Source organism: Canis aureus, chromosome 27 (genome assembly GCF_053574225.1).
Source record: "Canis aureus isolate CA01 chromosome 27, VMU_Caureus_v.1.0, whole genome shotgun sequence".
In the NCBI taxonomy this organism is placed as follows: Eukaryota; Metazoa; Chordata; class Mammalia; order Carnivora; family Canidae; genus Canis; species Canis aureus.
The window spans coordinates 21,050,117-21,071,592 of record NC_135637.1 but is presented as its reverse complement, the minus strand read 5'-3'; the positions used below and the strand labels follow the sequence as shown (position 1 = coordinate 21,071,592).

The 21,476-nt window shown below is 53.9% G+C and overlaps 1 protein-coding gene across 3 annotated transcripts; it reads left to right on the top strand.

Moving 5' to 3' along the window:
- Positions 1-85: 85 nt before the first annotated feature.
- On the top strand, positions 86-21,025 carry MVK (mevalonate kinase). 3 transcript variants are annotated; one of them, XM_077876012.1, is made up of 11 exons: positions 846-895; positions 1,174-1,265; positions 2,367-2,514; positions 5,459-5,615; positions 7,485-7,640; positions 11,283-11,386; positions 12,013-12,058; positions 16,036-16,126; positions 16,485-16,601; positions 19,584-19,737; positions 20,741-21,025. In XM_077876012.1, exons 2-11 carry the CDS (start codon positions 1,188-1,190, stop codon positions 20,890-20,892), a joined length of 1,203 nt encoding a protein of 400 aa, XP_077732138.1. In that variant the 5' UTR covers positions 846-895; positions 1,174-1,187; the 3' UTR covers positions 20,893-21,025. The 3 variants fall into 3 exon arrangements, with proteins under 3 accessions (XP_077732137.1, XP_077732138.1, XP_077732139.1); XM_077876011.1 differs by lacking the exons at positions 846-895; positions 7,485-7,640 and adding an exon at positions 86-239; XM_077876013.1 differs by lacking the exons at positions 846-895; positions 1,174-1,265; positions 5,459-5,615; positions 7,485-7,640 and having other exon boundaries at positions 2,383-2,514.
- Positions 21,026-21,476: the final 451 nt, after the last annotated feature.

The window sequence follows — 21,476 nt, the reverse complement described above, 5'->3', positions numbered from 1 at the left end:
GCTCTCGACCCGGGGCGGGACAAGCCCAGGGGCTTGCTTCCCATTGGCTTGCGGCAGGGGCGGGGAACCCCGTGACAGCTTGGTCGAGCAATCTATTGGCCAATGGCCAAGCCAATTGCTTAACGGCTCGAGCGCTCTGATTGGCGGAGAGATAGGACGATTTCCCCGGACGGGGGCGGTGCTCGGGGACTAAATCCAGAGCCGCCCGGGCTTGGGGTCCCAGGACCACCTGAGGCCAGGTGAGGACGTGGGCTCGCGCGGCCGGCGGCGCGAGGTTGGAGGCTGAGCCCCAGCGCGACCTCGGGCCGCGCTTCTGGCTCCTCTGGCTCAGTTTCCCCGACTCTGGGAGTCCGTCCCGAGCGCCGGGCGAGCTCGAGTCTGAAGTGATCCGGAGCTTTGGGCAAGCAAGTGGATGGATTTCCTGGCGCCTTGCCTCAGTTTCCCCCGCTAAGAAACGGGGGAATCACGATAGTACTCGGCTCACAGTGCGGCTCGGGCCTTACCGTGTTAAGGTAGTGCACGTGAGGCCTTGAACGGATGGTAATTCTGCCTGATGTGTAAAAATCTACAACACTTGTAGACCGAGCGAGTCACTTTCTGGGACTCTGTGATGCAGAGATGCTGGCGTGGGCGCGCAGGAGGGGGCTCGACAGCTGTTTGTGCAGCCCATGGTAAAGCATCGTGAGGCATGGGAAACGGCCTAAGAGTCCAGGGAGGCGTTCCTTCTGGCCCCTGATTTCACTTAACTTTCCACCTTCGGCAGTAGCGATGATAAAAGCTGGAACCAAGAACAGAGCCAGCAATAAATAGCTATCCGTAGTGGAATGATCATATGCCAGAGCTGCCAGGTGTTCCGCTTGCTTTGTTTCATGTAACCTTTCCAAACCCCATCGAGGTAAGTACAGTTCTACTTCTCCTGTAACCTGAGGAAATCAAGTTGCCTAGCGTTTGAGTGAGTTCGTGAAGAAGACCTCACTGGGGAGTGGAAGAGCTGGGGTTTGAACCTGAGTCTTGCTGATGTGTTTAATGTGCTGCTGCACTGCACAGTCTTTGGGGCGCATGGCATGTGCTGAATGGTAGCTGCCTTTTTTGTTAGATGAGAAGTTTGAACGGGCATCTCTAATATCTCTAAGATCTGGGTCCTTTCATCCCCTCTCTGGCTCTGTGTTTCAGGGTTCTCCGGAGCCATGCTGTCAGAAGTCCTGCTGGTGTCCGCCCCAGGGAAAGTCATCCTTCATGGAGAGCATGCCGTGGTCCATGGCAAGGTAAAGCCCCCCCCCCCCCCCCCAGAGCCTCTGAGAACTGGGCACCCTTTCTCTCTGACCCTAAGCTAAAAGGAAGCCTGAAGGCATCGCCTGGGAATACATAAGAGAGAAGACCAGTTTCTCTGCAACACAGCAGGGAAGAGATGGGTCTTACACCCACCAAAGTGCTTCTCTGGTCTCACCCAGTAAGAGCACAAAGCTGAAATGTAAAGCTGTGTCAGGAATCCCTGGGTGGCTCAGCGGTTTAGCGTCTGCCTTTGGCCCAGGGCGCGATCCTGGAATCCCGGGATCGAGTCCCACGTCGGGCTCCCGGCATGGGCCTGCTTCTCCCTCCGCCTGTGTCTCTGCCTCTCTCTCTCTATGTCTATCATAAATAAATAAATCTTTAAAAATAAATAAATAAAATCTTTAAAAGAAAAAGATTTATGAATTTAAAAAAAAAAGCTGTGTCAGTGGGATGAGTCAACCTGGAAGGTGGGCTTCAATGGGAGCATTGAGCTCTAGGGCACCCCAACATTCAGAAATGGAGAAGATGAGTAGGATCCAGCAAAGGAATCTGAGATATGCATTATCTCATTTAACTCTTAAGAGGGCCCCCCTGAAGTTAAACTTTGATTATCCCATTTTGCACATGTGGAAGCAGAGGCTTAGGAGAGGATTGGTAACTTGACCAGGGTCCTCTGCACCTTGGCAGAACTGGGAATGAACCTGAGTCTGAACACGTTGCTCATGCTTTTTCCGCTCCTCTGCTCTGTCATGCTTTATGTTCTTAACTTATATTTATCCTTGCTAACGTGGTGATTGTAGGGAAGCCATTCCTTGGTTTTGAGGACCTCTGAGGTTTTGCATGGGGAGGGAAAATATAAGATATTAACTATCCTAACTGATAGGAAGCATCTGTGCCACATAGGAAGAGGGCATGCCAAGGTTGATCAGAGGCATCTGCTAAGGGCATAGGTGGGCATGCCCTGTATACTAGTATGTGGTCTCTCTCCTCAGCACATTGACATTAACCCCTGTTTTTAAGACTGGAGCCAAAGTCTTTGCAACCCCACCCCTACCCCATGCTCAGGCTCATTGCTTTTGCCATTTATTCTACAGATAGCCCTGGCTGTGGCCTTGAACTTGAGAACATTCCTCCGGCTTCAGCCCCACAGCAATGGGAAAATGTGCCTCAACTTGCCGAACATTGGCGTCAAGCGGGCCTGGGATGTGGCCAGGCTTCAGCTGCAGGACACAAGCTTTCTGGGTAAGTGCAGTGAGAAGGAACCAGGTGTTCAAGAGCCTGGGCTCTGACCAGACGGGGAAGGGGAGAGCTGGGTAGTTATCCTCAGCCATCCCTGAGGGGGCTAGAGACCAGCCACTCCAGGAGTGTTTTCTCTCTTGACCCTGTAAAGTTACCTTTACTTACCTATTTTTTTAAATGAGTGTCAAATGATGCACTAGGTCTCTGTGGGCTGTGGTGGACTGATCCTCAAGGCCCATTGTTGGGTGAAAAGCCACAAGATGCAAATAGTGTGTATCTGAGAAAAGGCCCAGCTTTAGTATCAGTACATATGTACACACAGTGGTGATTAGTTACCTCTGAGAGGGTCCTAAGGTCTGAGTGGACAAAGGGAGCCTTCCTTCTGGAATATGGTTTTGACGAGAAGAAGATATCGTTTGGTGTTGGGTATCATTCAAAATCATTAAAAATAAAAGCAACATACTTGTTAATTGTTAATCTCTAAAAAAAAAAAAAAAAAAAAACAAAAAAAACAGCCCAGGTGGCTCAGCAGTTTAGCACTGCCTTTAGCCCAGGGCGTGATCCTGGAGACCCAGGATGGAGTCCCACTCCAGGCTCCCTGCATGGAACCTGCTTCTCCCTCTGCCTGTGTTTGTGCCTCTCTTTCTGTGTCTCTTATGAATAAATAAATAAAATATTTTAAAAATAATAAAATCAAGTTAAAAATATAAATAAATAAATAAACAAACAAATAAATAAATAAATAAAAGAATGGGGGTTGTGGTGAAACCGGACCAGATAGGTGTATTTTTTTTTTTAAGATTATTTGTTCATGAGAGACAGAGAGAGAGAGAGGCAGAGACACAGGTAGAGGGAGAAGCAGGCTCCCCGTGGGGAGCCTGGTGTGGAACTCGATCCCAGGACCCTGGGATCACACCCTGAGCCGAAGGCAGGCGCTCAACCACTGAGCCACCCAGGCACCCCCAGGCAGGTGTATTTTGAAAGAAGTTCCCTGGATGATTCCAGAAATATCCTCCATGAAGAGCCCGTACTGCTTTGGAGCAGGCCTCAGAAAATGGCCATCCAGAGCAATCCAGACCTTGCTTTCCATGGTGCACAGGGCCTCCCCTCGAGGCTGGCTGCTGCTTTCGTGTGTCAGTAGCACTGGTGGGAGCAGGCAGGTGGCATGGCACATGTCCCAGACCCCTCCGCCTGCATGTGTGAGCTTGGACGGATCACTTAACCCCCTGAGCCTCCTTGAGCAGAGTCCTGTTGCCTGGGAGGGTTGCTGTGAGGACCCAGCCAGCTGGGAGGTGGGCCGGGCCTGGCAGAGTGCAGGACATGAGTGAGGGCTTGGGAGTGATTTCCCCAAGGGGAAAAGGAGTATGGAACACGAGCCTTTCAGAGACATGTTTTCTACTAGGTTGCCAGGCTCTTCCATCTTTTTCTTCCAGTGTTGTTTGGTTGCCTCCTAATAGTTACAACCACCATGAATGTCTCATTGGGCATCTTTATGTGTGCCAGGCACTGGACTAGTGTCTCATGTACATTGGCATTCTCAGAATTCTCCAGCCCGCCTTGGACATAGATGGTGGTAGCCATCACTGTTGTTGCTTTTTTTTTTTTTTTAAGATTATTTATTTACTTATTTGACAGAAAGCACAAGCAAGTGGAGGGACAGAGGGAAAGGGAGAAGCAGACTCTCCACTGAGCAGGGAGCCTGATGCGGAGCTCTATCCCAGGACCCTAGGATCATGACCTGAGCCACAGGCAGATGCTTAACTGACTGAGCCACCCAGGCACCCCCCCATCCCCATTTTATGGATGAGAAAATCGAGGTTCAGGGGTGAAGCGGTTCAGGTCCCACAGCATTGTCAGTGATGCAGAAAGGATTCAGAACCAGATCTTTCTAAACTCTCCAGAGTCTCAGTGAGTCATTCTATTTCCCCTGTAGGGCCCTGAAATGTCTGCTAACTGGCTTGGCCACTTTTAGTGTGTCCTAATTTCAGGGAACACCTAGCGTTTCGTGTGTCCCCACCCTAGTGTTTCCCAGCATGAGTACAGCAAGCCCAGTGTTCTGTCCCCTTCACAGCTGGACCCAGGACTCAGGGAGCTATTTGTAAAGATGAGCTGGTCGGGCTTGCTTGGCCTCGTCAGGCTCTTGGGGGACAGTGGTCCAGCTTCCTCTGTGCACTGGAAGAGAAACTGCTCCCGGGTTTCTCCCCGAGGTCCAAGCAAATCTCAGCACTTCCCGTTCTCTGGTTGTGAGTGTCCCATCCTCACGAATAGTTTTGAGAAGAGGGACACATTTGGGGAATAATTTTATATTTTTAAAGATTTTATTTATTCATTGATGAGAGACACAGACAGAAAGGCAGAGACACAGGCAGAGGGAGAAGCAGGCTCCCTGTGAGGAGCTCAGTGTGGGACTTGATCCCAGGACCCCAGGATCACCACCTGAGCCACAGGCAGACGCTCAACCACTGAGCCACCCAGGTGCCCAGGGAATAATTTAATGCTTCCTTTCATTTTGGTTTTGTACTGTGGGCGTCAAATGCAGACCTTTGGGTAGTCGAGCTAGCATTCGCTTTGTGTGCATCAGTGTTTCAAGACTACCGTTAATTGAGCATGTATTACACACTAGGAGGTACGCCGAGGGTCTTGCATCCTTTATTTCAGTTTATCTTAGAGGAGGTATTCCTGCTTACCAATGAGGGAAAGTGGGGTTCAGAGAGGGTAAGGCATGTGCTCAAGGCCAGAGCACCGATAGATGGGACAGTTGGGACCCACACCCAAGTCTGTGTGCCTGCAAAGCCGGAAGACCAACAGCAGATGCGGTCCTGGTGCTCAGGCCATGAATCCATGTCCATCAGATTCTGATTCTCACTACTGCTCAGTTTTCTGTGTTGTGTGATCTATGAAAGCGCCTGAACCCCTCTCACCCAGCCTCACGTGTTGTTTGTGACAGAGCCAGGGAACGCCACGGGGGACGCCGCAGCGCCCACCTCAGAGCAAGTGGAGAAGCTGAAGGAGGTGGCAGGCATCCCCAAGGATGGCGCCGACCCCGAGTGTCTGGCTGTGCTGGCTTTCCTTTACCTGTACCTGTCCATCTGCCGGAAGCAGAGGTGTGTGCGTGGCCTAGACCCAAAGCCAGATTCCTGAATCTACCACACGGCTTTTCCCATGCCGTGTCCACAGAGGCAGCCCTGTTCCATGGCCTGCGGGCTCCAGGGAAACCCTGTAATTCGCCAAGTGAAGCATGCGTCCACTCCACCCCTTAAGATAGGATCTGGGCTGTCTGCCCTCGGGGAGGCCAGCTCCCAGAGGATGGCAGTGCTGTTGAGGCAGCGTCACATGGTGATGGAGAGTTGGGTCAGGTTGGGTCAGACTCCACAACGGCTGCCTACCACCTTCCTTGAGGTTTTTACCCTTCCTGGGCCTCAGTCTCCTCATCTGTAAAATGGGGGTGGTAATAGTACCTACCTCTTAGGCTTCTTGTGAGGGTTAGTGAGTTAATTTATCTAAAGTGCTGTGTCTGGCACACTGCCTGAGAAATACGAGATATTGTTAGGTTATTCTCATCAGAAAACTATTGGAGGGTTAGAAATATTATATATAAAATGGGCCTAGCTCTATAACTAGCCCATAGAGATTTTTCACTGTGATTTTTTTTTTTTTTTTTTTTTTTGGTCCCAGACCCAAAGGGAAAGCCTCAGGGGGCACCCCTTTACTCAGACAGCAGATGCATTGAGCAGGCCCTGGGCCAGGCACAGTGCAGAGGACACATTCATAAATGTCTCAACTGTTGCTGTCCACCGGGGGATTTTCTTTTTTCTTTTTTTTTCTTTCTAAGATTTTATTTATTTATTTATGGGAGACACAGACAGAGGGAGAAGCAGGCTCCATGCAGGGAGCCCTATGTGGGACTCCATCCCAGGACTCCAGGATCACGCCCTGGGCCGAAGGCAGCGCTAAACCACTGAGCCACCCGGGCTGCCCCACCAGAGGATTTCAACTTGAGTGGGGCATGTCGCCTTCCGGGAAGGGATGCACCTTTCAGAACCTCCTGATCTGAGTGGGGCGGGTGGGTGCAGTTTGAAAAGCAGATTAGGCATTATCATTTTACATTTTGGAAGACAGCAGCATTGCTTAATAGAAAATACAGAACACAAAGTTTGATAGTCCTCGCTTGGGAGAAATACATGCAAGATGCCGTGATTCCGAACTTTCTAGTGATAGAAAGGAGGCCTGATAGAACGCATCGCCTGGATAAGGCAGCAATAGAGAAAGGGGGTCGTCGAGGGTTGCTAGGCATGGCTCCTGTGGGTGGCCAGGGGAAGCTTCATAGTGGAAGGAGCATTTGAAATATTTTTTTTTAATTTTTACTTATTTATGATAGTCACAGAGAGAGAGAGAGAGAGGCAGAGACACAGGCAGAGGGAGAAGCAGGCTCCATGCACCGGGAGCCCGATGTGGGATTCAATCCCGGGTCTCCAGGATCGCGCCCTGGCCCAAAGGCAGGCGCCAAACCGCTGCACCACCCAGGGATCCCTGGAAGGAGCATTTGAGAGGCGTTTTGCAGGATGGGAAGGAATTTGCCTGGGGGAAAAAGCGGTACAGAGCTTTCCCAGGCGGGGATACAGAGCAGGGCCACAGAAGGGTCTCACTCTTGCAGGGAACAGGATGGGGTTTAGAGAAATGATTGGTGGTTCACAAGAGAACATCATGCTTTAAATGATTCTGGTATCAAAAATTAAAAAAAAAAAAAAAAAAAAGTGATTCTGGTACCTGTTTCCAAGCTGATTCACCATGACTTCCTGCTATCCCATAGGGCCACTTTTGGGGTCGACAAGTGTCCCCAAGTTCAGATACCTAGGGCAAAGGCTTGGGGTCAGACCCTGCCAATGTCCAGTCCTGGACCATGACTGCCAGTTTGACGCTGGCACCTCGCCACCCTTCAAGGGAGCCATGCTCTGTGCCCCACTGTGTTTCAGGACCCTGCCCAGCCTGGATATCACGGTGTGGTCAGAGCTGCCCACGGGGGCTGGCCTGGGCTCCAGCGCCGCCTACTCTGTGTGTCTGGCAGCTGCTCTCCTGACCGCGTGCGAGGCGATTCCAAACCCGCAGAACAATGGCGAGTCCGCTAGCAGGTAATCACTGCCTTTGTCTTGGTCATAGTCCTCCCTGGGCGCCACAACCCGAGCGTGTGTTCCCTCGCTGAGGACTCCCTGCCACCCTGTGAGGTGAGAGGTGTCACGTGGCCATTGTACAGATGAGGAAGCCGAGGCAGAGCGTGGGCCCGGGCTATGTAGCTAGTGACGGCAGGACGAGACTTGCCACCCAGGTGGCCTGGACCCAGAGCCCGACCCCTTTGCCCCTTTGCTAAGCCACTTCTCCCCCACTCCTCACCCCCACCTTGCCTCTTTTGGGTTCAGGTATCTGTGGTGTGGGAGAAAGAACCTGAGCCCAGACGTAGGAAGCCATGGGGCCCACTTCTCCCATCAACTCCCTGTGGGACCTTGGCCATGCCGCTGTACCTCCTGGGACCCCAGTGTCCTTCTCTGTAACAGGTCCTACCAGACGGTTATGCAAAAAAGAAGGAGAAGAAGTAAAGTGTGCCAAGAAATCAACACAGGGTATTTATTAGATTAAGGCATCTCCCTTCGTAGCAGCCCTCAGCCTCACTCCGGGAGGGGGTATCGCCTCTGCCATCCCCACCAGGAGTCAGTGAGGCTCACTGGGACAGTGTTGTCGGCATCCATTTCTGTGGCTTGGGGAACGCACCTCGAGAAGCCACCCCAGGATTGGAGGTTATGCAGTTTGTCCCGGGCCCCGCCCCAAGTCCAAAATCCAGCCTGGCAGCTTCTCGGTGAGGCCTGTTCCTGGGCCCTGCTAGGGCTAAGGGGAGCCCTCCCACTGGGGAGCTGTCAGTAGCCACTACGTGCTGCATCAGGAGCGGGGCGCTGCTGGCCTCGTCCACCTCCCTGTGTAGCCAGCAAAGGAGAAAGCCACTCAGGCAGTGCTGGGTGCCAGGTTGGATGTGGCTGAGTGTTTCCTCCCAGAGCCCTCCACGCCCGAGACGGGCACGCACTGAAACAAGATCCAAAGGACATGTTGCACAAGCTGTAGCTCGTGACCTCATTCCTCTTTCCGAACTTGCTTTTGAATTGAGGTTTCCCTCCTCTGCCCTGAAAGTGCTGTGGTTTTCAGATAGCCCAGGCCCTTCTGGGCACCCTGTCAGGACCAATGATTTCTCTTCTGAGACACGGAGGTTAAAATACAGTTGAATTCAGACTAAGCCTGAAGGTCCCTTTGATCCTCGTGGCCACAGCGGATCTGAGGGTTCTCGGTGTGATGCGTCTGTCAGCATTCCTCAGGCTCGCTTTGGATAGTTCCTGTGCACGAGGGAAGCAGCAGGGGTGAGGGTAGAGGCGGCTTCTGTCAGGGCAAGAATCCAGAAGGTAATGAGTGACGCACCTGCAGCTAGTGCAAGGTGACAGTTTTCAGTAATTTCAGTGAGGTTTGTCTGTTAACTCGCTGTAAGCCACTGGGCCACCCCTTTGTCTCTCTGGGCTCTGTTTCCTCATCTGGAAACGAGGGACTGCACCTGATGGCCCTTTGGGGGGCCCTCCAACCTTGACACTTAGTGATCCTGAGAGACAACGGTGCTTGTTAATGTGTGCGGATCACTGATTGTAACCTACATCGGTGAAGGCCTGCACGCCTGGGGTCCCCCAAATAGACTTGTATATATGAGCCAGCAGACTAGCTGTGCCATTCAGAAGATGCAAGTGACTTGTGCACGTGTGCACATGTGAGTGTGTGTGCACGTGTGTGCACATGTGTGTGCGCTTTTTCCCCCGCTGCTTCCTTATAACCAGTTCCTCGCCTCCCCTGAAGGCCCAGTCAGTCATTCCTTCCCCTGACCTTTGATGGGAGCAGGCCCCAGCCCCTGCCCTGGCCCCAGCATTTCCAAATCATACAGAATTGGAATCTGGTCTCCCGTGAAGACAGGGTTAGAAATCTGAGCCTCCGAAGGATGAACAGTATACAGAAGGGGAGGGAGACTCTCCTTGGAGAAGGCCAGGTCCTGGGCTAGGCCCAGCTGCCCCTTTGCCCTGCTGCTCATTCACTTTTCAGTTCCCAGTGAAGGTCAGCTCCTGTCCAGTTCCAGATGCTGTACTGCCTCAGTCTAGAGTGCTCCCTCACATGTCTTGCCTTGCTGACCACCCCCTTTTGTCCCTCAGGGTGTCCACAATCCAGATGGGGTGCACTCCATCCACCCTGCATCGCACCCATCTCCTGGAGGTTGGTCGTTAAGTGCTGATTGCTTCTAGGCATCCACTCTCTATAAGACACCAAGCCTCAAGCTATTGGGGGCCATGTCTGGTTCCTTCCCTGCTGTGAGCTTAGTCACAGGCATGTAGTAGATGCTCAGTAAATAGTGGACAATTGAGGGAGTCTCGTTGGTACCATAAAGCTCAGTGGTTGAGAGCTTGGGCTCCAGCCTACAGATGTGGTCCTAATGTAGCAGTCAATAACACTGGGATCTGCTTTACTCACCTGAGCCTCAGTTTCCTCTTCTGTAGGAGAGGGAGAGTAACCGTACCTTCCCTGTAGGGTTTTTTGCAGATTACAGAGACAGGCCATTTGAGAAAAGCACAGTGCTTGGCACCTGGTGATGGTGTTTAGCCTCTCAGCCACCACTTGAGTGGCGAGGCCATCAAATTCTCTTTTGCCCAGTGAGGAAAGAGGCTCAGAGGGGGTGGTGGCTGTGCCCAAGGCCTCACAGCAAATGAGCATTGCGCTGGGCTTGGGGTGAATCCAGGAGCTGCGATTCCAGGTGGCCTTCTTCCAGAGCCCATACTGTTTCCCCGGCGTTTTTACAAAGCACTTGGTGTGTTACTATCTCAGACATCCTCAATGAGGGAGACATGATTACCCATGTTTTACAGATCAGAAAATGGGGTCGGATGTGACGCCGTTGCTCAGGAATGCCCAGAGAGTCAGGGGCAGGCTGGGTCCCTGCTTGCTGCATAGCTCTGCCCTGGGGCCTGGCATTCTTGGGGCCACAGCACCCTGTTTCCTGGGGGCAAGCGGTCCTCAGAAAGGAAATGAAAGCTGAGAGACAGGGGCGGGGGAGGGGCTGACCATGTATCCTTGTTCGATACTCATGGGCTTGGGGTCTGCTCACTCAAGCTGTCCTCTCCCGAGGAAGGCAGCATGGCCATGTGCTCAGGAAAGATCCGGAGGTGGTCAGTGCACACTTGACCCATCAACAGTGTCTGGGGCACCTGGAATCCACGTTCCTAACAGTCGGGCTTTGGGAAAAGTCACGCCTCTGCTCACTCTTCCTCATAGGAGGCTATGTTCCAGAACAGGAGCTTATGTAGGGGTCTGTTACAGTAGTAACACTGCCCACTGCTTGCGGACCACCTCGCTGGCCCTGGATACACTTGGAACTAGCCTTCGACAGGTGTGACCATTCTACAGATGAGGACAATGGGGCTTAGTTTAGGTAACGGGCCCAGAGTCCCTCAGCTGCTAGGACTGTGTGCATCCAAAGCCTGGTCTCCTTCCACTGTGCCGGGTGGGAGGGTTTTAGAGGGAAGGGAAGGTCCAGCACATTCGGTAGTGGAGAGATTCTGGTGTTTTTCTGTTTCTGAGTTCAAGTGCCCAAGCCCCTTTGACTTTTTTGATCTCCACCTGTGGATCCTTCCCCCTGCTACCGCCAGCGGCCCTGGCCCCTTACTCTCCACCGAGGTCCAGATGAACTTCTGTGTCTTCTTTAGGTGGACCATGGAGGATTTGGAATTAATTAACAAGTGGGCCTTCCAAGGGGAGAGAATGATTCATGGGAACCCCTCTGGAGTGGACAACACCATCAGCACTTGGGGTAGGGGCTGCCTCAGGCTTGTTTTCTTTATTTTTATTATTTTAGAAATTCTTAGGATCATTGTAGATGCTCAGGCTGTTGGTTTGGGTGAATGAAATCAGCAAATTCTGAAGAACATAATATTTTCTTGTTTGGGGTGGACGAGGGGTGGGAGAAATTACAGGGCCCTGCCTCACCCCTCCTGACCCCGAATCTCTGGGGGCATTTCTGGGGGGTTGGGGTAGGGTCTGGGAAGCCACAGTTTCAGGGACCTTACAAGGATCTCTGGGATAAAGTTGCAGAGCCACTCATTGCTGGAGTGTTTGGTAGCCACACGAGCTTGGCCACCCTCCAGTAAGGACACTGGCTTAGGGGACCTGGCCACAGTCCCAGGCTCACCCTCCCCACGTGGCCTGTGGGTGAAGCTGGGCAGCCTGGGGGGAGGGCAGGCTCCCTGGCAGAGCATGGAGTTCCTTTGTACCTTCCTGGATCTTGTTGTAACTGAAACTGGGATGACTGGTGGTGGGGTTCAGTCTGTTCACTGGATGGGCCAACACCTTCACCCCACCTCCAGCCTGGTTTCTCCATCAGGAGGCAAAGTTACATAGCTTTTTCTATAGCCCCAACCCACTGCCTTTTCTCTTTAGGAGGAGCACTCCGATACCAACAAGGAAAGATCTCATCCATAAAGAGGTAATTGTGGGGTGGCGCAGCATCTCCTGGCTCCTGGCTGCATCAACACGTCCATTGGGCGGGGGGCTGTACCTCTAGGGGAGGGAATGTGTGGGCCTGGTGTCCCCAGGCTTTCCATCCTCTCCCCCATGAGGCCCTCACAGGCCATGGGCCAGGAGGGCACCCTGTTCTTACCTTCTGTGCTATGGCCCTTAAATTGCCAAGAGCTTAGAGGGAGAGGTTGTGCGTGGCCATGCCGTTCACCTTCCAGAGCATGACTATCCCCACCAGACCCCTGGTTTCTCATTCATTTAATTCATTTGATCATGTAGTCATTTAGCAAACAAGAACTGATGTCTTCCTGTGTTCCTAACGACACTGTCTTAGGGTCTACGGCTATAAAAATGAGTCTCAGCCACAGTTTTGGCAGGGTGGGACGTGGAAGTAGGGGTGGAGTAGGGGAAGGCCGACAGACATTCGCACAGAGCCCCTGTGGGGAAACATGAGAGTTGCCACAGTGAGACCCTCAGGGCAGAGCCTGGGCTCCAGAGCTTGTGAGAAGCCTCAAGCGGGGGCGACCTGTGATGACTTCTCAGCCTGTTTCACATGTTCCTTGACCCCCTCCCTCCAGAGGAATCGCACTTACAAACGTGCATGTTAAAATAGAACATTTCTCTTTGAACTCGGAGTGCAAATGCCGGATGTGGGGAATGAAGCATATTCATGTGCTTCTGCAAGCAGGAGCAGGTGTTTTTTTAAGATTTTATTTATTCATGAAAGACACACAGAGAGAGGCAGAGACACAGGCAGAGGAAGAAGCAGGCTCCCTGCGGGGAGCCTGGTGTGGGACTCAATTCTAGGACCCCGGGATCATGACCTGAGCCAAAGGCAGATGCTCAATTACTGAGCACCCAGGGATCCCAGGAGTGGGTGTTTTTTGGTAGTTCCTTGAGCCCTCGATCAAGTTGAGTGGTAGTGTTTGTCCCAGGGCGCTTTGCCCCACCCTGGTGGCCTTTCCATGGTGATGAGAGTCCTCTTCACTGTGGATGGGCTTCTAGCCCGCTGCCCTCACCAACTGGGCTGCTCTGTCAGTGGCTCTATGAGCTGGCGTGACATAGTGGTGCTGTACTCTTGCTTCCACCTGCACCTCTGAGATCTTCCTGCCTCAGCTCTGTTGGCTTCCATGAGCCAAGCCTGCCTTTCTGAGCCTCTACATTAGGGTTTTTTTTTTCTTAACCTTGGTACCATTGACATCGTGAACTGGATAGTTCCTTATGATGGGCGGCTGCCTTATGCAGCATGTTTAGGATATTTAGAAGCATCCCTGATCTCTACCCACAAGATGCCAGTAGCACCTCCCCCATCTCCCAGTTGTGGCAACCGGAATTGTCTCCAGACATTGCCACATGTCTCCTAAAGGGCCAAGATCTCCCCTGGATGACAACCTCCACTCTGCACAGAGGAGGAAGCAGAGCTGTTGGGGAGAGTAGAACCAGCTTGCTCTGGCTGCTGTGCATGCAGGGCAGTGGAGCTCGGGGCCCAGGGGGGCACCTCTGCCAGGTAGACTGACGCCCCATGCAGTGACATCAGGAGTCAAGGTCAGGACTCAGATGTCAGACCTGGGCTTGCCCATGGGGCTCACAGTCCGTCCAAGAAGGCAGTCACTCATCTTCAGAGCGAAGCCATCCAGGAAGTACTGAAGCTGCTGTGGATGGCAGTGAGAGGTGTCAGAAGTTCAGCGACAGATGTGGGGGTCCTTCATGGGGGCAATGGCATCTCGTTCAGTGTTTCCTGAGAGGTAGTTGTATCCTGAGCACTGCAGTAGGCCCCAGGGATAGAAGACCAGCTAAAACATGGTGTGGGCACATAGGTACATTCTACTGGAGGGGAATTGAGAGAGATGAGTGATACAGGCTTTTCCAGATGGTGGGAGGCAGGAGGAGAGGCCCCAAGGCCAGCTGGTGGTGGTGTGATAGACGGAGGCTCTGGGGTCTGTTGGCCTTTCTTTGAGCCCAGCTCTGCCACTCATGAGCCAGGTGCTCTTGAGTGAGTCACTTTTCCTGAGGCAGATGTCTCCTGGTTTATATTATGAGAATCCTGCGCATGGAATCAGAAACAGTATCTGTAGGGTGCTCTGCCCTTTGCTGACCATATTTAATTCCACAAATACCGCATCCTTGGTGCTGGGGCCTGAGCAGGGAAGAGTAAGTCCTGCCTTCATGAAACTAATATTTTGTGGGAGAAGACAGCCAACAAATGGCTCTGTAAGAGCCTGTCAGGCAGTCAAATGGATGACCAGGGGAGCCTCCAATGAAATGACATCTGAGCAGGGACCTGGATGAAACCCTAGAGTGAGTCCTGGAGCTGTTGAGGACGGTGCTAGGTCCCTGGCAGAGGAAATGCAAGTGCAAAGGCCCTGAGGCAGGGGCGTCCCTGGCATGTTGAACAGCAAATAGGAAGCCAGGATGGCCAGAGTGAACACCCGGGGAGGGCAGAAAGGACCTAAAATGGGAGAGTTAGCCAGGCCTAGCAGGCACAAGCACTTAACAGGGCATAGCCTGGGTGGTAGTCTCTAGATGCCCTAGAAGCCATGGGGGTTTGTGGGACTGGTGGGGCTGGCAGCAAGCCTGCTCGCAGAGGACTTATCTAAGGAAGATGAAGACCCAATATTCCAACTCCTCCCGCCCGGATGAATGGGAACACAGCAGACCGACCTTCAGTGCTGGCTGCAGGGCGCCACGGCGAGCAGATGGCGGATTCTCTGAGAAGCCGGGAGGCCAGACTCCACATTAATCCCACCAATGGCTTCAAGAGGAACCCTTCCCCCCCGCCCCCCCCAACGACGTATGGTGCTTCTCCATTAAAAAAAATGCATTGTTTGCGAAGTGGATCAAGATGCGGCCTCCCAGAACGCTGCCCTTTTGAAGAACAGCTTGTCTTTAAGGGGAAAAGAAAAGCCAAATAGAATGTTCATCTTTTGTAAAGTTAAAAAAAAAAAAAAAAGAAAGCCAGCCTCCAAGGCTGAGAATCGATATTAATTTCATGGGCTTATGGGCGGTGAGATCAAGCAGGTTTCTGGCAGCCTTTCTCAGCCCTATTGGATTTTACAGTCTTGGGTTGTGAAAAGAAAAACGGATATAGGTATCAGGGGGTCTGCTGTCTCCAGCTGTCTCGGGCCAGACCTCGTCCAGATGCTCCAGCCTCCATCCCCGGCCCACAGCGCTCGACAGGCAGCTTGGGGATGACCAGAAACGGTGCCCCGAGCCTCCAAAGGCCACTAGCCATGGGACAATTGGGATTGTGACCTTAGGAGGTATCCGAAAGCTCAGAGGGCTGGTGAGGGCAGCAGGGTCATGCCGCAGAGCCAGCTTACCTGGGGCAGCTGAGCAGGGACGACCGACTCCCTCTGACCACATCTGGCTGTGCCAGGGCAGCTGGTCTGGGCAGGGCATGATGGGCTCCACGTGCTGGGATCCCGACGCCTGCACGAGCCCGCCCTCCCCGGTACCCACTAACGCGGTATCCTCCCTCCCTGCGAGCACCCCCTCTGCCAGATTCTGCCCTACATCCCGCTCGCTTTTCTTCCTAAATCCCTGGAACCTTCCACTCCAGCACGCCAAGGTGGTCCATGTGACGGAGCCTCCACCCCTTCTTATACTCTTGGCTGTCGTGCCTTTGAACTCCAACCCCGTGAACCTGGCGTCTTCTGGCAGCTCCAGGCTAAGCCAGGCCCCCCTCGCGTGTCCCCAGCGCATAGTAGGTGCCCAACTGCAATCAGGTGGGTGGGTGGCGAGCCAGAAAACAGTGTCCATCTGCCTGAGGGCTGGAGCGGAGATGCAGCTACGATTGGCAGCAGGAGCCCCCTGCTCCCCTCACTATCCCTCTGGCCCCCGATGTCCTTTCCCTGGGCCTCCGCTCTCTCCTCGGGGACAGGGTGGGGTGACACTTGGGATCGGGCCTCCGCCCTGAGTGCACCGTGGCCCCGCTTCGCCCTGTAGGCTGCCGGCTCTGAAGATCCTGCTGACCAACACCAAAGTCCCTCGCAGCACCAAGGCTCTCGTGGCCAGCGTCAGGAGCAGGCTACTTAAGGTACATCCCGTGCCACCACTGGCGGGGTTCTCACCGGGCCAGGCCAGCCAGGTCTGGGAGCTCAAGCTCTCCCTCTGCCCCAGGGCTTCGTGGGGGGGCGAGATGGGTGATGGGGACCGGGGGAGGGAGGTGGTTTTGGCAGGCAGAGAGGTGCTGTGTGCCCCCCACCCCTTGGCTTGGCAATGAGAATCCCCCACTTACGTCAGGGGGCCAGGCAAGGCAGATACCCAGAGGGTAGGGGAGGCGGTTTCCTCAGAGTGGGGGCCTGGGGGGACACCTCTCTCCTCCTGGTGCCCGGCAGCTGTCCGGTGTCTGCCCAACCCCAGACCTCACTGGCCATTGCTTCCTCTCCCTCCAGTTCCCTGAGATCGTGGCCCCCCTGCTGACATCTATAAACGCTATTTCCCTGGAATGCGAGCGGACACTGGAGGAGATGGCTTCGGCCCCAGCCCCAGAGCACTACCTCGTGCTGGAAGTAAGAGCCCTTCTGCAGGATTCAGGGTCTCGCCCACACCACTGTCTGGGACGGGTGCTCATCTGACCTTGGGATCCCCTGAGCTGAAGCACAGAGGCCGGGCCTAAGCCTGGGCTCCTGTACACACAAAGGCCAGCAGCCTGCCTCCTTCTTAGGCCTTTTCATAGATGTTTCAAAGCCATTGAGCCAGGACATGCAAAGCACCGAGGGCAGGGCCTGGCGCGTGCTAGGGGCCAGGTTTGGGTTCATGCCTGTAAGGAGCACCGGGCTAGTGCTGACACCATCTTCTGTTGGCCCAGGGGCAATTTCTTGCATGGCCACCTCTTTTCCTGCTGTCCTTGCTGACTGCATCTGTCCCTCCCCCCCTTTTTTTTTTTTAAGATTTTATGTATTTATCTTAGGAGTGGGGAAGGTGCAGAGGAAGGGGGGACATGCACACTCTGCACTGAGCACAGAGCCTGACATGAGGTTTGATCCCATGACCCTGGGATCACGACCTGAGCCAAAATCACGAGTCGGGACATTTCACCAACGGAGCCACCCAGGCACCGCAGCTCAGATATACTCTAACACAATTCTTTCCTGATTGTTCCCTGAGCCACCACTCTTTGCATAATTCTCGTATAGAGGCTGAGACCTTGGGTTTAGATCAGGTCACGATCTGATCCCAGGCTCACTCCTGCTGGTCTCACTGGAGCGTCTTAACACAGCAAGGCCTGGGAGGTGACGTGCAGCCATCATTCCTGATGAACCACCAGCACAGTAAGCCAGAGGGCGCAGGCTTATCCCCACAGTCCTGGTGGCTGGCAAATATGGGTCGACGTTAAAGAGCAGCTCCTAGGCTAAGCCTTCTTACAAGTGATTTCTCTCTTAATCTCTATAATTACCTCCCTGGGAAGTAGGTATGTTGTCCCCATTTTACAGATATAAAAACTGAGGCCTAAGGAGCAACTTTCTCCAAGGTTCACCAACTAGTAGGTTGACATGCCAGGCATCAAACTGAATGACTTGCTTGTCTCTTAGGCCAACAGATCTTTAATGAGCACCCACCCACCCGGGCCAGGGCAGTGACCCTCTCTCATTTCTGTGCTTTACCTCCCCATTTCCATAGCTGTCTGCCTCCAGTCCCCCAGCATTTGCATGGCTGGCTTCAATTCCTTTCATGTACAAAGGAGGGAACACAGTCCTCCTGAGTAGGAAATTAATAATGATAGAGTACTGCCTAAAATATACCCTGTTGAGCCCCTAGAGAATGCCACAGAACAGCACGTTGATTATACATTGTGTATATTTTTGGCTGTGGCAGCTGCTGAAATGTGCAGCTCGGCTCCTGGACAGCTTTGTGCTCAAACCAGCGAGCTGTTCTCCTGTGTCACAACCTGTCATCTGATCCTTGACAGATTTTGGATCAGAATGTGACAGGTGTCTGAAACCTGCCTCGGCAACGTGACACCTGGCGCTCAGGCATAGAGAGCAGCCCCCAGAAGTTTTCCCTCCCATCCAGCCCTTGGGGCTGGGGAAAGGCACCCAGGGCTGCCACCAGGCCATCACGCCTGTCTGCTCATTTGTCAGAAGTGCTGGGGTGTGTGAGGCGGGCTGCAGGGGAGGGCTGACCCGAGCCTGCCCGACAGCCTGGGGCAGGAGAACCAGGTGGGCCTCAGCAGACAGCTCGGTGATTGGCAACCCTCGCGGCACGCCGGCACTCCTTGTTCCCTAGAGCAGAGCTGTGTGCTGTCAAGCCACACACCATGAGAAGTAGGTGGCAGCCGGAATGCCAAGGGCGCTCCTGGAGGCAGGGTAGACATGAGCTTTGCATCAGGCAGACCAGCTGCCGGTGCTGGCCCAGGACCTTACCAGCTCAGTGACCTTAGGCAAGTCACTTTCCTCCTTGAGCCTTAGCGTCCCCTAAAATGGCGATGATGGTGATGTGACCATAAGAGTACTGATAGCAGCAGACTTTCCAGAGGCCCTAATCTCAGGCCAGGCATCATGTGAAAACTCACCTCATTTCATCCCCACAGTGATGAGACAGAGCATCTTATAATGCCAGTTTTATAGGTGGGGAAACTGAGGCACAGCATGGAAGACCTCGCCCCAGGACCAAGAAGTCACAGAGCTGGGACTCAAACCCAGGCCCCCCTGACTCCAGATCCCACATTCTTAACTTGCCTGGCGGGGACTATAGCTGGATGCTCTTCTTAGAGCCCCAGCATCTAGCACAGTGTTTGGCAAACACTGGTATAATAAATGTAGTCGGGGGCACCTGGGCTGTGTTAACTGTCAGTTTTGGTATTTCATCAACCTGCATCTTGTTTGAGCCTCAGAAGAACAGGAATTTTATGCAGGATCAAAGAAACCTGAAAAACAGCTCTTTCCCCTACTTTGTGACCCTGTTAGAACCAAAAACCAGTTCTTATTCTGAAAATGGGCACCTGAGGCAGCTGTAGGATGGCATATTACTTCAGATTCCTGCAGATGATAGAAATCCATTTCCATCAGGGTTAGCGGAAAAGGTATTTATGGGCTCAAAACTATGAAGACTGGCAAGAACAACTTCAGGCATAGCTGGATCCAGGGGCCAAACAACTCTGTCCGAAGTCTCCATCTTGCATATGATCTCTGACCATGTGCAGGGCAGATAAGTCTGGCAGCTTACCTCTGAAGTCAACCAATTTTAGCAGCTCCAGGGCAGAGGCAGAGAAAACCCTGGGAGGGCTATGGTCACAGGCCCATCCCTGACCAATCACCATGGTCAGAGGCTTCTTTGGCCAGGCCTGGAACATGTATTTACCACCAGCTCCATCCCAGTCCCACAGGAGTCCTGCAGGAAGGAGAGGTTCTTTCATCAGTGGAGAGGGACACAGTGCTGGCTTGCGTAAGCCATTCGCTGTCCCGAACCAGCGGCTATCACATGGATGGGGTGGGCACAAGACCTTGGTTTCAGGCATGTCAAGTGGGAACAGATTGAACCTTCTCCTCCAGGAGCTCATCGACATCAACCAGCACCATCTGAATGCCCTCGGCGTGGGCCATGCCTCGCTGGACCAGCTGTGCCAGGTGACCATGGCCCATGGACTGCACAGCAAGCTCACTGGTGCGGGCGGCGGTGGCTGTGGCATTACGCTTCTCAGGCCAGGTACTTGGGGGCGGGGCACAATCGCCACCCGGGGCTCATGCAGAGGTCCTACCTGGGCAGTTGCCTTGGGAGGAAGAAGAAGCTGGAGGACAGTCCCCCTTCTGCTGTGTGTCCTTGGTCAAGTTAATTAACCTCTCTGGGCCTCTGTTGCTGCAGTGGTAAAATGAGGATGCCGACCTCTCTTTAGGGGATTGCTGTCTGGATTCCAGGAGAAAAATACATGTAGAAAGCCTGGCACAGGGCTGGGCTGTGGTAGGGGCTCTTATTGTGGTGGCTGTCCCTACCACCTCCTTACTGGCCAAGTCTCCCACGAGCTTGAGAAATAACCAGGACTTTGTCATCTTTCGTGTCAGCCTTACCCCTCTCCCTTGCTGTCACCTCGTGATGTGGCCAGGACAGGGACTGACCTTGCTACAATACAAAACAAAGGGCTTTCTCTCCCCTTCTTTACCTTTGCCTCCTTCGTCTTCCCATTCCCACCTTTCACTGTGGCTTTGCAGTGAGCCCACTGTGGCCTCAGCCCCTTCCACGGCTCTCTGTGCGCTCCCAGGTATCAAGAGGTCGGCACAGCCAGCGGCCGACCTTGACCGTGGGCTCCTAGTTCATGGCCACTGACGGTGATGAGAGAGAAGGCTCCTGGGGCATGTCCGCTGTGCCAGGCGGCTTGCCTGCATTCTCCCATGTGAGCCTCACAGGGACCTGTGAGGGGTACAGATTCTTAGCCTCATTCCCAGATGAGGAGACTGAGGCTCAGAGAAGGGAAGTCACTCGTCTGAGGCCCCAGGACTGATCCATGACAAGGCCAGGTCCATGTGACTCGTGATTTTAACGGTTGCTCTGTACCCAACACCCCAGTGCCCCCCACCACCAAGAGGGTGCAGAGCTCGACATTCCCACAGGAAGACCTGGTTGGTTGGTCCCAGGCCTCTTCCTGGCTGAACAGTCTCTAAGGGCACAGACGATTGTGGGGTGACCTGCCGCTTTCCACTTTCCCTCCGCCCAGATCTGGAGCAGCCGAAGGTAGAGGCCATGAAGCAGGCTCTGACCAGCTGCGGGTTTGACTGCTGGGAGACCAGGATCGGGGCCCCCGGCATCTCCATCCACTCGGCTGCCTCCCTGGACACGCAGGTGCAGCGAGCCCTGGATGGCCTCTGAGATGAGCCCGCCCACTGCAGCCCCACCAAGAAGCCCCTCCTGGAGTATTCCGGGTGCCAGAGTCCACCTCTGCTGGCCACGGGCCGCAGCCCTGCGTGACGGCCTTCCCAGCAGCCGCACCCCTCCAGGCCCAGCAGTGCAACGCGGAACCTACAGTGGGCAGGGGTGCCCTGGAAGACCCCGTCTGTGATCTGCCTTCTCTTGAGCCACCGGGCAGTGGGACCATGTGGGGTCCTGTGAGATGTGAGGAGCTTCCTATCCTCCCCGAAGCTCCCACACACCCATCTGCTTTGGGCCTCTGTCGCCTTCTGACACCCTCTGCCCACTGGGCTGGCGGCTCCGATGCAGTTGTCTGGCTTCTGGAGCAGTGTGCCTTCTCCCTCCCGCGCCTCTGCTCTTTACCTGTCTTGAGGGCCTGGCCCCTCCCACCTCCTCCAGGAAGCTTTCGCTGACCCCTGGCAGGGAGGTGACCCTAGTCCCACCTTCCTCCTGTACATCCCGTCTGTTTGAACCGTTCAGCACTTTGTGTGGTCTGCTCTCCGGCGAGACTGTGGGCTTCCGAGGGGTGGTCTGGGTGGTGGTCT

Excerpts from the sequence above, each read along its gene's own strand:
- MVK (XM_077876012.1), top strand. The coding sequence starts at position 1,188 with ATGCTGTCAGAAGTCCTGCTGGTGTCCGCCCCAGGGAAAGTCATCCTT. Across the intron at positions 16,127-16,484 it reads TCAGGAGCAGGCTACTTAAG|TTCCCTGAGATCGTGGCCCC; the intron begins GTACATCCCGTG and ends CTCTCCCTCCAG. Across the intron at positions 19,738-20,740 it reads CATTACGCTTCTCAGGCCAG|ATCTGGAGCAGCCGAAGGTA; the intron begins GTACTTGGGGGC and ends CCCTCCGCCCAG.